This window comes from Nicotiana sylvestris, chromosome 4 (genome assembly GCF_000393655.2).
Source record: "Nicotiana sylvestris chromosome 4, ASM39365v2, whole genome shotgun sequence".
Taxonomy (NCBI): Eukaryota; Viridiplantae; Streptophyta; class Magnoliopsida; order Solanales; family Solanaceae; genus Nicotiana; species Nicotiana sylvestris.
The window spans coordinates 135,216,566-135,231,632 of record NC_091060.1 but is presented as its reverse complement, the minus strand read 5'-3'; the positions used below and the strand labels follow the sequence as shown (position 1 = coordinate 135,231,632).

The window sequence follows — 15,067 nt, the reverse complement described above, 5'->3', positions numbered from 1 at the left end:
CTAATAGCCTTTTCACAGTCGGTGGTGCTTCTCCTGCTGCAGATGTTGAGATTTCCCTCTCGCGCGAGACAGTTACACTTTCATGCGGGGGGGGGGGGGGGGGGGTATCTCCCTCAGGTGTAGCTCTTGGCGTTGCGTTTTCATTGTCTTCCTTGCCGGCTTCGTTGATGGAATTCAGAAGGTTGTTCGTGACACCTACTATTGCCTTTAATCTTGCTTCCCACTTTCCTGCCATTGTTGGTCTTTGCGAGGCTAAGAAGAGGTGATTATCCCTTTCACGGATCTAGACAAAACTAAAATCTCAGCTATAGAAATCCCCACAGACGACGCCAAATTATTTGACTCAAAAGATATTGGAAACTTTTTGAACAAATCAATCAAAGAAAATGAAGGGATAAATCTTAGCTAAGTATAATAAACTCTAAAACCATGTGTATAAAAGATGAACATAATGGATAATATTTCTTGATCTTGCGAGAATGAATGATCGAGCATTAAGGATGCCAATCGTTTATGTAGAAAAGTATTACGGTCAGTGTTCTTAGCTAGAAAAGCAAAAAGGCCCTTTTACAATGTTGTTTTTCAACTATATATAAGGGACAAACCCCTTCTAAACCCTAAAAACATATCATAGGGAATATTCAAAAGAATATCCCTAATGCCCCATATTGGGCCTACAGTAAAAGACGTACAGTCTCTGTTCGCTTGTTTGTCATCCTCCACAGGACGTCGAGCTACGAAGATCTCGTCGTATTTGTCAATGATCGTGGTCGTCCAAATTTGGACCCATACAGGTCTTATTTAAGGTGATGGCACCAGCAAATACGGTCCTTTTTCTAGGGACATAGGAAAAAGAAAGGATACAAAAAGTAAAAAAGAAAATAAAAAAGAGGGAGAGAAAAAAAAAGGGAGAAGACGCTAACACGACATAGGATCAGAAAGCAAATTTGCCAACTAAACCTGCCCCATTAATTTTCTTTATATATATTCCCATTTAGTTCTGGGTAAAGGATAATTTTATAAAATTGAATAGACGATTACTGCAACACATTTTTTATAAAAAAACTTACAAACTAATTAAAAGAAAACCAAAAACAAAACATATTATATATTAAATGTATAAATATATTAGTACCATACAAAATGTTGAGAGAGTAGTACTTAGGAAGCAACTTTACTGCGCACTCGACTTTTTTAATCTTCTGTTCAGGCGGGGCAGTATTCAACTTTGATAAAATTAAATGTAGAGGAAATTGCTGAGAACTAACATTAGCTACTAGGGTTCATAATATCTTTCTCCTAGCTGTCATGGAAAATGTAAAAGTTTTGAATACTTTATGCAATAAAAGTAAGTTATGAAAAATATAATTAATTGTCTTCTCGTCAACTAACCCATTCACATTGATTTAATTAATTAAATAGGGGTAGCTTTTAAATTAGGATGAAGTTTCTTTGAGAGGTGTTTTGTCCACACTTCTCCAGCATGACAACAGCCTAGCAACAGTACATATAACTTTGGTGTTATGTGAGCAATATTTTGTCTCTTCATTAACCCCCATACATACAAAAATATACTCATTTTACTACTAATTAACTGGTTTGAACTGCATAACAACGAAGGCAATGAGGTATAAGATTTCAAAAACGATCTGGCTAAATAAATTTTGGGTAAATGCTAAGATTTCCCTGTCTTTTCTACCTTTGAATATTACTTATAATAGAGACACATATAGGGAGTATAATTGTTTTTTCTTAAAAGAAAATAACAGCAAATATGCTTATAATAATAACTTCTATTCGTGATTCATACGAAGGAAGTAATGAATACATAATAGTGGACTGTATACAGTTTTCCCAGTATAATAAACACGATGCATCTATTAATTTGTTTCCCAATTAATTAACTATACAATTCAATATGCTTCTCTCGATCTCAAATAGCTAGATGAATTGAATCGGTTAAGAGGTCAAATTGACTGATCATCAATTTGGTTGTATATATTGCATTGATGTTGAAACAAATTAAAATTTTAATTTAGAAAATGCGTGCAGTGGTTTATGGGCTCGAGAAACAAAAGGTCGAACCATCGGAGAAGGACGAGTTGTATCAAATTTCGAGTTCAAAGTTCAAACAATCATCCTCTAACTTAATCGAGGAAAAAAGAAATCACCAACTGTGATTTCGGACTATTAAAGGCAACTTATCGAGTTCTGAATAAATTATTTATACATATTTATTAGATTATTTAATAGAATTTTAGCCAAACGGGTTATATATATCAAATCTATAACTAGAACTCTAGCTCCACATACGGAATCGGTGTACGAAGATTTGCGTGTCTTTTCCCATTGTTCTCCTTGCTATTTGCATTTGTCATGTAACTTAGAGGTGGCAAAATCAGCGGATTAAATGAGTTACAAATGAATAATGACACATTCTTTTGTGATTTTCCTTCGTTTTCTTAGAAAACTTCAAATGTGTAGTTCATTAAGCATATAGTTCTATTCTTCTATTTTCATCTGAACGTTCTTCAACGTTTTCTTGGATTGGCGGTTGGAAATTCATACCGATCACCAGTGTGAAAGAAACACTATAAAAAACAATCTTTCGAATTTAAAATGGTTTGTTATAACTACGAATTTCATTTTAGTGATGTAGTGCATAAAGAGCGAGTTTAATTGAAACCAATATTTTAGATACGAAATATGGATTATATTAAAAATTACTCTAAGTTTAAAACAAATTGCATTATGAATCCATCATTCTAAATGAGTTCAGTGATAAGAAACCTAGCTAAAAGTTAGAACCATCAAATTAAAATTTTGAATCCGTCTCAGCTCGTCAAATGCTTTAAGATAGAAGAAATTATATTATGGTGAACGGGGACTACCTAGTAAATATGAACGAGCCAAAAGTGAAGGAAAACACGAACCAATAAATCAGACACTAACTTTTAACATATTTTTCCTAAATCAATTTAAACTCCAAAATTCACAACTTATGTTACTTGACAAGAGAGAAGGTTCACGAAAAACAAAACTATAATCATCTAGGAAGACTCCACTTACAGTATATATAATTCTTAACATGAAAAAAGATACATATCTTTTCATTAACTCTGTTAAGTAACACATCATCATTGCACTGAGAAGGAACCAAAACTATAAAATGTTGTACCCTATATATTAAAAGGTAATTGTTTTTCCCGATAATCATTCACAATTTCCACGAACATAGTTCATACAGACGTGGCCTATTTTCGTACTATATTTTTCTTTTGTCTAAATTGGCTAGCTAAAAACTATTAAATAATAAAACAGATCTTATCAAATCAAAACCAAGAAGAAAATAAAAATCTCATGCTGCTGTAGTTCTTAGTCTTGTTATCACCCTTCCTCTCATTGTTCTTGAATGCGTCAATCCTTCATCCTTTCTATTTCTCCTTGAATTTAATAATTTAGACAAAAACCCTCCTTTCTTCTTATTCCCATTACTCTCTTCCAATATTCCACCTTCTCTTCTTCTCATTATTAAAGCCAACGATCTACTCTTTATAAGCACATTATTGTCCATTCTATAACGAAGTGGAGAAGAACACGAGGATACATCCGAAGACGAAGACAAAGACGACAAAGAAGAAGAAGAAGTAGTAGTAATAGTTGTAGTATTACTTCGTGAAATTTTTGAAAGCAGAGAGAGTTTTTCACTAAGACAGACAGAGCAAACCCCGGGGTTTTGCTTGTGTTTAGGGTGCTTCTTGCAGATTATAGAATTGGACTTTGCTTTGCTTTTGCTGATTTGCATCTGATTCTTGGAAAATCTCCTTCTGTTTTCCATGGTATTGGTTTTGGCTAGATGTTCTTGGAAATGAAGGGGGCGTGAAGGTATATATAAGTATTAAAAAGAATGTTGGCAAAAGAGGTTTCTATGATAGTTCATGTGAGGTTCGTAATGAGGTTCATAGAAATGACTTTTTTGACGTGTTATGTGAGATTTTTTGAAAGTCTATAAGTTGATGGACCAAAATGCTCTGCTAGAAAATTTTACTAATTAGAAAAGGAAAAATGGAACTCGTGTTGGACTAACCGTTTGGTTTTGCTGAGTCGGTGGCTAAAAAGGACTAAGCAATGAAGCTTTCTTTACACTTTCTTACGCGGGCCAAGCGTGGAAATTGACTCAGTTAATCTTACTTTAAATTAAATATTTAATAAGAATAATAAAATAAAGATTGAGTAAATAAGACGATTATCCTTGTTGTACGACCAAAAGAACTGACTCCCAAAATTCTTCAACTTGTTATACAAGTATCTTTAAATCATACTTTATTTTGATTTCATAATTCAAAAATTCCAATTTTTCATTTTGCACGTTTGTTACCATTTTTTAAAGTAATTTTTTGGGAGGTATCTAAGGTAGGAGAAGCGAAGGAAAGGGTCAGATAAAAGATAAACAATTTGTGCTCTATCAATGGATTTCTACTCACCGTGCCTCAAGATTAGGGGTATACAAAGGAAACCGATAAAGCATTGTTATGCCGAAACCTAATGTTAAGTCAGCAACACTTCCAAATGCCACTTCTTCCCGTCGCATCCGTCTTCAGGACGATATAGCCATAAAGATGCACGTCTTAGTGGGGAAAAGATTTTGCCCCCGGTGTAGCTCGAAAGCAGAAAGAGTAGAATTCATTCGAGAGAGCTTGGTGGTCTTAAGAATGGTTCGGGTGGGGGATTCTCTTAAGAATAAAGAATTAGAATAGAATCTAATTCATGTTCATGTTAACAGAAGAGCGGATCCAATACCAAGACGCTTGAGAGAAAAGGCTAGCCTTGTATATACGCTATTTCTCTTTATGAAAAATCCGACCATAATTGATTTGATTTGGTTTTAACTAAAGAAAGTCAAACTGAAACCAAACCTACCCGACATTACATATATTTAAATTTTAGATATATTTAATATATAAATATACTTATTGTAATGTAATTTATAAATATTTCTTAAAAAATTTCATAATTTTATCTTTTAAGGTATTATTTCAAGGTTGGACTTAGAATTTTTGAATGTTCCAATAAGTTTTATAGCCATTAATATTAGTAAATTAAATAATGCTAACAAAAGCCCAAACCAAAATCAAATCAATACTAATGCTAACAAAAGACATTCAATTCAATATTACGAACGGGAATGTATTGAATATTTATTTTTTGTTCTGCAATAATTTAATAAAAATGCATAACCTATTTTTTTTTAGTGTTTAGTCATGTAAATAATACTCCCTTATTACTCTACTTATTTTAGCATGCCTTAGTACTTTTAGATTATGTTTATTTTTATTATGACTTTTTAATTAGCAATATTTATATTACATAATTTTATTGTCTTTATTATTGAATATTTTAGGAAAATGCCATGACACATCTCATATTTTATTATTTTGTATTGTTTTCTTGGAAAATACTTTATATAGTTGTATTTTACTAGGATTAAAGAAATATTTTGAGCACAATTTATATGTTTTATTCTACGAAGTTTTACCAAAAAAAACCCGAATAACCCGAAAACCCGAGAAAACTCGAGAGAACCCGAGAGTGAAAAACCCGAGTTTATTGGTTTGGTTTGGTCTTTAGTTTTAATAATCCGACACAATTGGTTTGGTTTGATAATTGTAAAATCCGAATCAACCCAACCTATGTACACCCCTACTTAACACCCTATCTCCTCGCAGAGGTGATTCAGCAGGTATTAATTTTGTATAATTAAATTAGTTACATTTTTAAGCTATACATATCAGTATTTTAAAAGGCGTGGGCGTAAGGTGAGGCGTTTTACATATGCCTCAGCAAGGCGTAAACTCTGATGCAAGGGGCGTAAGCTCCATGGGTATTTAATTTTTAATATTTTATAAAATAATATAATTACAGTAAATACTTATAAACTGTTAAAATTGCATAAAAATTGAAAAAAAAACTATAAATATGTGAAATATATATATATATATATATATATATATATATATATATATGTGTGTGTGTGTGTGTGTGTGTGTGTGTGTGTGTATATATATATAGAGAGAGAAATGTGTTCTATCCCCACAAAAAGCTAGTCAAAATAATATATTATACGCTACTTACAAGCACAAGTAACTTGAGTCGAAAAGAATAAAGTTTTCTACATAGAGAAAAAAAATGATGATTAACCTGCAATTGAACTTTGAACTTGTGGCTATGAAGGAGAATGGAGTTCTCTTGTATTTGTAAAAAAAAATTGAATATTCGTGCTTTTGGGAGATATTAGCAGACTAGCGTACAAGATAAAGAATTGGGAACGACCATAAATTAGAGCTTCAACCAATAAAAAATGTCTTGACTTTTAAATTCCTGTTTAAAACTTTTGAGTAATTACAAGCTGACTTTTGAGAATTTAGGTATTATATGAAGCACTTATTCAACAATTTTTTTTTAATTTGAAAAATTCTCTGGGGCTTACGTCTCACTACAAAAACGCGTCTCACTCCATCTCCTCGGGGCATTGTTGGGCGTACGCCTCTTGAGACATTCGCCCCACACCATCGCCTCAGAACATTTTTGGTACGCCTCGCCCTAGGGCTCACCTCGAAAACGCCTTTTAAAACACTGATACATATAGCTCGAATCAAAAGCTATGACGCTACCGATATGTAAATCCGCCAATGCCCCTTCCCCCGACCCCTCACTAGTTCCTCCAACTAGGGGTGAAGCTACAATATTAGCTATGAATACGAATGAGTTTAGTAAGTTTTGTGTGTGTATATATATATGCGAGATTTTAAGTAAGTAAGGTAAAGGTGAACAACGTACGAGATAATCAAATGCAGAAGATTGTGAATAGTCCAAATTTCAGATAGAAGGCTAGAAGCGCGGGAATTCAATAACCGGGAATGATAGCGGCATTGTCAGCGGCATACCTTTCAGCCTATGGTTTCTAAGTACCGAAAGGTCTAATTAGAGAGTAAAAAAAGAGTTAGAGACGATGTGATGTCTCGCTTGTTGTTCTAGAATAACATAAGGAAATCTATGGTGCAAGCAAGTTGAGGGAAGGTTGCGAACAAGTATGAATAGATATGTGTAGGTCGTAAGTTAAAGTATGGTAGATCGACAAGGTTATAGGAAGATACGAGTAAGGATAAAAAAAGGTGAGTGAATATATATATAAAAGCTATAAATTCAATTACAAATTAAGAATCGTTGACTTCAAACCTCCCACCAAGGCTCCAACCCTCCCACACCCAATTTCCCCATTTTACTATTTTCTTTCGTAGTATTTGTTTTTGTATTTTGTCCAACTTTATAGGCGAAAACCAGATAGTAATAGCCTACAAATAGGACAACCATATCTTGTTGCAACGTGAATTTGTTGAATATTAAAATCAAGTTTGTTCACCATTGTGTTTGATACAATAGAAGACGTCTTTCAATTAAATATTTTTCATGACAATCATTTTGATAGTATTTGATTGCAAGAAAATATTTTCTCACGACTATCTTAACTATTTGTATCTTTATATCACTTGCTCCAACTAATACTTAAACGTTATTATTAATCTGTAGTACTCAAAAATTTCTTTAGAACAATATCTGATTTGCTAACATTATTACTTATCTTTCATACATTTTTTTCAATGCTTACCAATCAAACACTCCAGAGAAACATTTGAATTCCGTATACACGATTTAGAACCTGTTAGAATTCATAGGCTGAAATTAAGACATGAGAGCAAACAACAAAGATAAGAAAGAGAGCTAAGTTTCAATGTTAACATATTACCATACTTCCAAGTCGCTTGTCTATATTTCAAAAGGACAAGTGTAATTAACCGAAATAGCCAAAAAAAAACATTGAAGATCTCAAATTAAACTTATATTTCTCCCTCTCCAGTCTCACGGACAAACATCCACGTTATTGGTGTAAATGGAATATTTGTAAAAGAAGAGTAGAAGACAATTTGTGCACCTACGCGTTCTATCTTTTTTGCAGAAAAGGTTCTGCCTTTAAATATCTTATTTTGTGTAATCTAATCAGCAAAGATACCTTTGTTTAAACTTTAAGCATTGAAACTGCAAATTATTCCTCCTACCGCAGCCAGTTATTCCTCCTAATTCTAAGCGTATCTACTGATCTTATTCCTATCCTAACAACCTCGCCGTTTTCTGGTCTAGGGTATTCAACCAAACTAGTTAATCTCCATAGCAAATAGAGAGTTGATCATGTCACCCATGTCATGTTTAGCTAAAAAGTTGAGTACCTAAAAATAGAAAAGAAAAAAAAAGGACCCGACTTCTTGATCCCAACAGATGATGCTCTAGAACAACTTGTCGCTTTCATGTTTAGCTAGAAATGAGAACAGAGAAAAGCCTAATATACTTGAAAATTGTTCATCCTTTTTCTCCTTCTACCTTATTTTGCAGATTCGTTTGCCTCCGTACTTGTGCTTTTAATTTCTATCGGGCATTGGGATACATAAGGTTTCAGCTGCAAAAGAAAAAGAAAAGAAAGGAATTCATCAGTTGCAAGGTTGTAAAAAACTTTACAAAAACAGGGAATAAGTGATGATCCAAGGATTCTTACTCAGGGAATGAGTAAACAAAAAGATCACAAGTTTCATAAACATATTCTACGATCTAGTGAACATAATGCAGTTCTGTAAATTCATTGATAATTTCAAGAGAAGCTGAGACGGGGATCACTATATTGGAAAAGAGTGAAAGGTGAACACCCATCAATATTGAACGTTAATAGGATTAGGAAAGCAGCAGCAACACAGAATACAAGAAAGTACAATCTGACTAATGAAAATTAAGCTCATTTTGGGGCATGCTTGAAAAGTCCACGCCCTAATCCATGGGCTAGGAAAGTGCTAGGTCTAACCTACCTCAAGCACTACCTGTTTCAAGATATTAAAAGGCTTTGAAATGATTAATATAATGGAATAACCCAAAGAATGTTTTCATTTTAGATAAATGTTTTCATTTTAGATAACTTTTTGCCAAAAAGAAAGTGAATGAATGTAAAGACAAATCAAAAGCAAGTGGTGGTCTAAGCAAGTGCTGGGCCCAAACAGAAAGCATAAGCAACAACGTATTTCCTATAAGGGACTGAAAGTTAAATAGTATTTCTTTTGATGAATCAGAAGGAGTTCATTAATAATACACCAAGATAGTGTTATCTTCACGAAAAGCGACTTGTAAAAGCTCAAGAACCTGGCAACTTCCAGCTGACCAACACATTATCGCTATCTACTCTCTAAGGCTATTACCTCATCTAGGATACGTCATAGAAAAAGAGCAAAGGCAGCAAACAGTGAAGTAAGAAATCTATTATTTTGATAAGCAGATTTCCAGATAGACCACAATCTAGTTCCAAATGTTATATAGTTTTTTAATCATCTCATGGACAGGAAAGAAGTTGCCAATGAGTGATTTTGGTTACTCTATGAACAACAGAAATTATAAATAGTTCTTAGACATGACTGATCTAATATATGCTGGCCTGTATTACTTCACAAAGCCCTCATGTGAGGAAACAAGGTAATTACTTCTCCAAAACAACAAAAATAATAAAAGAGAAAGGAAAACAAGATGAGTAATGAAGAGAATAACTACATACAGGTCCGCTAGGAGCATAACAGAAAGGATTGTCACGCATAGATATCCTAGGGAAGACTCCGAGTTTAAAAGTTATAAAATATGCCAAAGGCAAATTGACAGCATTTTTATCTCGTTATCATACACAAACAAGCTGCAACGAAATGGATATCCTCTAAAAGGTCGTCGCCAGAAGAAATGTGTTTATTAACTAGACCTACCCCTATCCGTGGGACGAACTTTTAGGACCTATTAAAACTCTTAGGGCTCGTTTGGTACGAGGGATCAGGGATAATTATATCCCGGGATTAAATTTGAGATGAGTTTATCTCATGTTTGGTTGGGACAAAATCGCGATATAACTAATCCCGGGATTAGGTATCCCGGGATTGAAGTATTATTTTTATCCCTATGGGAAGGTGGGATAACTAATTCCGGGATAATTAATCTTGGGATAACTTTTTTCCCAATCAAACGACCCTTTAGGGACTAATAAGTTAACTCCTACTTTTCATACCAATTTTCAACTGACTTGAATGCTATTAGTATCATATTGCATTCCAACATATTTTTTTTGAGAATAAAATAAATCAATTATTAAGAGAGACAGTTACTAATTAACTAACTTATCAAAATTAATTATTATGATAGAATAAGAATGGGATACACACTTTTAGCTAGTTTACTGCAAACACCAATAATGTATGCAACAACTTCAAAAAATTAACAGGCATACATATGCTTGCACCAGTATATTTACTAAATTCAAAAATTCTTGATTTTAATAAAAAATGAATCCCTCATGAAGCGCAAAAATTTACTGCGTATAAGAAACACATACTTACAAAAATCTACATAGATAACCATTAGAAATAGTTGTAAAGATTGCAGCGCCTACATTGTCATTATATATATATATATATATATATATATACATATATATACACACACACACACACTTTTTGATAAAATAAAAGTTTAAATTATATCTTCTTTTTTTTGCATTGTAATTATATCATTATCACCCTTATTTAAAGTGTTATTTGCATTATGATAAACAGTATTTTTAAACTATAAGATATTATAAGTAGGTGGTCTGATATGCAATTACAGATTTAAGAAAGTACCGGAACAAAACATGATATTAATAGAACTCGGGACTTCTTAGGGAAGGGTTAGGGGGAATAGGACTCGTCGGACCCCAGAAATTTTAATAGGACTTGAAGTCCATTGTGAGGGAGACATGAGTTGGAAATAGCCCTATTCCTTTTGGTTCATGCATGGATGAGATTTGACTATACAATTGAGCAAGAACTGAATTGAAAGAAAAAAGGGGAAGAAAAGCTTATTGAAACCATCTCTCTTTCGTTTGGTAGAACCTTTGTTTAATAAAAAACCACTTAAAAACAGATAATGAAATCAGAAAGCAAGATGTCCTTATAAAATACATATGGAAGAACATAAGAACATGGAAGCAACTGCAGTCAAATAACAGATTCTCTCCTTAAGCAAGGGTGGGGATGGGATGAGGAGGAAAATGGTTTGTTTCCTTTCCTTCTGTCTGCTTGATTCCCCTTGCTGAAGAAAGAGTCTTAGAATGGTAGAAACGATAAAGAGATCTAAAGGAATGCTATCAACTTGCTAAGTTTTAGCTGAGCTGCATAACTTAAAATGGGCTTAGACTGGAGGTGGAAACATGGTAAATGGGTGATGAAAGCACATGTCCCTCTTTTTACTTTTAGCAAATTATTTACAGCAAGCTTACTCTTGATGAATGTAAATGGAACAATGACTGGTTATACTTTCAAGTTTGATTGCTCTTCATCAAGCGGAAAGGCTAGAACAGGAGCAACCGAAAGGCACTTTGATCAGAGAAAACATTGATTGGACGATACTTCAATATTCACCAACTCCTCCAAACCATACTCACCTTTTCAAGCTGCATAACCTAAAACGGGCTAAGACTGGAGGTGGAAACATGGGTAAATGAGTGACGACAGCACATGGTCCTCTTTTTACTTTTAGCAATTTATTTTTGGTGACTGTAAATGGAACAATGAACAGTTACAAATTTAATTTTGATTGCTCTTCCTCAAGCGGAAAGGCTAGAAGGTGAGCAACAGAAGGCACATTGATCAGAGAAAATATTGATTGGTTAATACTTCAGTGAAAGTTAAGTACCTTGAAGTCAGTCAAATCTGGAACTACATAGTTAGGCAGCTTCTCTTGCATAACAACATAACCACCTGGAACAAGAAATAACGATATGCTATTAGGAATAAACTGAAATATCTGTGTGCTTCTATGTGACGAAAAATAACTAGAAATTGTCAGCTTCATAAAGTGCTGGAATATTTAGCTTTCGAGGTAAAAGAATTTAGCATTTCTACTTTTTGAAATGGAGACAAAAGTGGGCAGGGTAACAAGAACAAGAAATTTAAAGGCCCTAGCTGAAACTCAATAACTTATCAGAATGCATCAGCTGCAACCATATAATTTTTTCACATCAACGAGACTGGATTTCCTGGTTATAACAGTAACCATATAATGTTTTCACATCAATAAGACTATTGTTTCTCAGCAGGAATTTAGCAAGAATTACAGAGACAAAATTGATATACTATTCTTCATTGAACCTAAGGTTAAACTATGATACTTGTGCCACTGGAATTTGTGATAAATCAAACAAAACTGCAGGTAATGTCTAAAACTTTTGTAACTAATCAAACAAAACAGCATGTCATGTCTAAATTTCTAACCGCAGTTTCATACATCTTTTGAGGTGACAAACGAAGTCAGAAGATTTTCTTCATATTTTCCATACTCTCTTTCTCTTCTGGTTTGATGGCTTCAGGCCAAACATCATATGACTCCTCAGATGTACCACTTAACATACTATTCAGAAATTGGAATAGGAGAAAATAGAAATGATACATAAATCATAGCATAGGTTAGACATCTGCATAAGCAATCACATAGATAAACCGGATCATAATCTTTCTCAAAAGTATGAGGTGTGAAGGACTGACTATCATTACGAGCTTAACCATAGACAAGAAAAATATTGATTTATATGTCATGACTGCATAAAGATTTCACTTCCGAGTAGAACAATGGTGGCAAATGGCGAGGGCAGTGTGCAGTTTTAGGCTTTAGCTTTTTACAAGCATCTAATGTACCACATATCTACAGGTAGTTGAGTACCAAATTTAGGAAAAATTCAAACATAGAAATTCTTATAAAGCTACAAAAAATCTGTTCCAACTAGGGAGAAAATAGAGAATTCAAACCTTTGCGAGTGTGAAAACCAGTAGGCTTGCAATTCTTTCCCTTGTAGTAGCCCCGAGGAACCCTTTTTGAAGTAAGAATATCGAGAGACGAAGTACGTTTTCTTCTGAAATTTCTCCCTAAACCTAATAGCAGTCCCAGCGGCATTGTCTTCTAATTTAAAATAAATAAATTGTGCCTAGAGTAAACAACATGCAAAGAGAAAAGGCTATTAGATATTAGCACAAGATCAAGATTAAATCTTTGAAGTCAGAACCAACTTTGTAGCATATTCTCACACTTGTCACTGAACCTTATTACATATCCTTTATACATTTTATATAAATTACAAATATACAAGTTTACAAAAGTCTAATTTGTTCTTTTATTTTATTCAAGTAGAATTGCTTTTGCAATTCAGTACTCTTCAAACAACACTGTGATATTGCCAACTAGGGAAATTGGCACAACCAGGCATCTCGACTATTCATAAGGGAAGATATTGCTATAATTTGCTCAATTAAAGGAAAAGGCTCTAAATGTATCCTACAGAGACAGAGAGACCGCATCTCTTGAAAGTTTTCCATGGTAAATTCCATACATTAAAAGAAAAATACTTAAACCTAAAAAGCCGGTGTAGAATTTCAAGCAAACTAAAATGAATCATGAAAAAAAGAACAGATATTGTTATGCTCCTTTACTGTTACACTCTGCTTCTACAACATTAAATATATCAATAATGACCACAGCATATAAATCAAAATTTAAGAGAGTAATTCACCAGTATCTGCTCAAGAGGATGTTTTCCCAGTGGGAAGAAACAAGCGAGACTGCAACTCCAACTAGTAGGGGGGCGCGTTCGGTACTTTAGTGCGGTATTTATGAATTACGGTTCGGTACTTCGATATTCGGTATATCAATTGTGCATACCAAATACCGTACCAAAGTAGTTCGGTACGGTTCGATATTTTCTTGTTTGGTTCGGTACGATTCGGTACGGTTTCGGATCATTCCATGTAAATGTCAAGACTACAAACTTATTCCAAAAAGTTGATCAATAATTATTTCCAGTAACATCACTGGCTGCATTACGAGCCTAAAACAAATATTACAATGGAAAGAAGAATTTGAAGGTGGGATCTGAAATTGAATTCAAAAGGCTTCCTTCTAATTTGATTGCCAATTCCAGTTTAATCACTGACATGTATCAATACATACCAGTTAAAAAGTAACTTAACTCAGAAATGTGATTATAGCTCGCATGAATGAAGATCAGCAATGAAGAATGGAGAAGTTATGAACCTGAATGAAGGTCAACAATGAGCAAACAAGCAATCGCCGAGGAGAGGAGTCGCCGTCCCCGAGGTCGTGAAGCTATTGTAGTCGTGAGTCGTAACTCGTGAATCCGCCGCAGCAACCAAGCAAAGTTGAAATTTTGGGTTTTTTGATACTGGCATAGGCGTAGCTTTTCCTTTTCTTGTCGGCCTCTAAGCGACTAAGCCTAAGGGTAAGGGATTACGGAATTAGGGGTTTTGGACTTTTGGGATGTGGGCTTAAGGTTAAGGTTATTGGGCTAAAAAATAAAAAATAAAAGTTGGGTATGGACTAAATATTTTGGTATTACCGAATACCGTACCGAACTACCGAAATATCGTAATTTCTGTACCGAAATACCGATAAAACCGAAATATCAAATTAATTTGGTTTGATTTAGAATTCGATTTTTCGGATTTTATACCCACTCCTAACTCCAAGGGGTTGGAGAAGGCGTTATCGGTTCTTAAAAGTATGGGCTATTGAGAGAAAAAGCCCAAAATGGGGAATGTCACATGTTCGGGGCATTTGCAACTATACCCGTTTTTTGGGTCACATTTTAACCAATACCCGCTTTACAAAAAAAAATTGCAAGCATACCCACTTTTCGCGTAACTTCAGACATATGGGCCTGAAGTAGCAAAGGCAATCATGCAAACTTCAGCATTCTAGTAGACGGGCCTGAAGTGGCAAAAATTACTGAACCAATTGTTGGCTGAAGTTTTTATTTGTAATTGCTGAACTTAAGCATTCTAGTAGCTGAAGTTTTGTTCTTTATTTGCTGAACTTCAGCATGTTTTATCTGAAGTTTTGTTCTAGATTTGCTGAACTTCAGCATGTTTTAGCTGAAGCTTTGTTGTGTTTT

At 34.0% G+C, this 15,067-nt stretch overlaps 1 protein-coding gene across 1 annotated transcript; it reads right to left on the bottom strand.

Annotated features, from left to right (window-relative positions):
- Positions 1-8,200: 8,200 nt before the first annotated feature.
- Positions 8,201-14,426, bottom strand: LOC104224887 (uncharacterized). The gene is made up of 4 exons (XM_009776607.2): positions 14,191-14,426; positions 12,912-13,087; positions 11,803-11,867; positions 8,201-8,509 (listed from the first exon to the last, which is right to left on the bottom strand). Exons 2-4 carry the CDS (start codon positions 13,054-13,056, stop codon positions 8,435-8,437), a joined length of 285 nt encoding a protein of 94 aa, XP_009774909.1. The 5' UTR covers positions 13,057-13,087; positions 14,191-14,426; the 3' UTR covers positions 8,201-8,434.
- Positions 14,427-15,067: the final 641 nt, after the last annotated feature.

Excerpts from the sequence above, each read along its gene's own strand:
- LOC104224887 (XM_009776607.2), bottom strand. The coding sequence starts at position 13,056 with ATGCCGCTGGGACTGCTATTAGGTTTAGGGAGAAATTTCAGAAGAAAA. Across the intron at positions 11,868-12,911 it reads TGGTTTTCACACTCGCAAAG|GTGGTTATGTTGTTATGCAA; the intron begins GTTTGAATTCTC and ends TTCTTGTTCCAG. Across the intron at positions 8,510-11,802 it reads CAGATTTGACTGACTTCAAG|CTGAAACCTTATGTATCCCA; the intron begins GTACTTAACTTT and ends TTTCTTTTGCAG.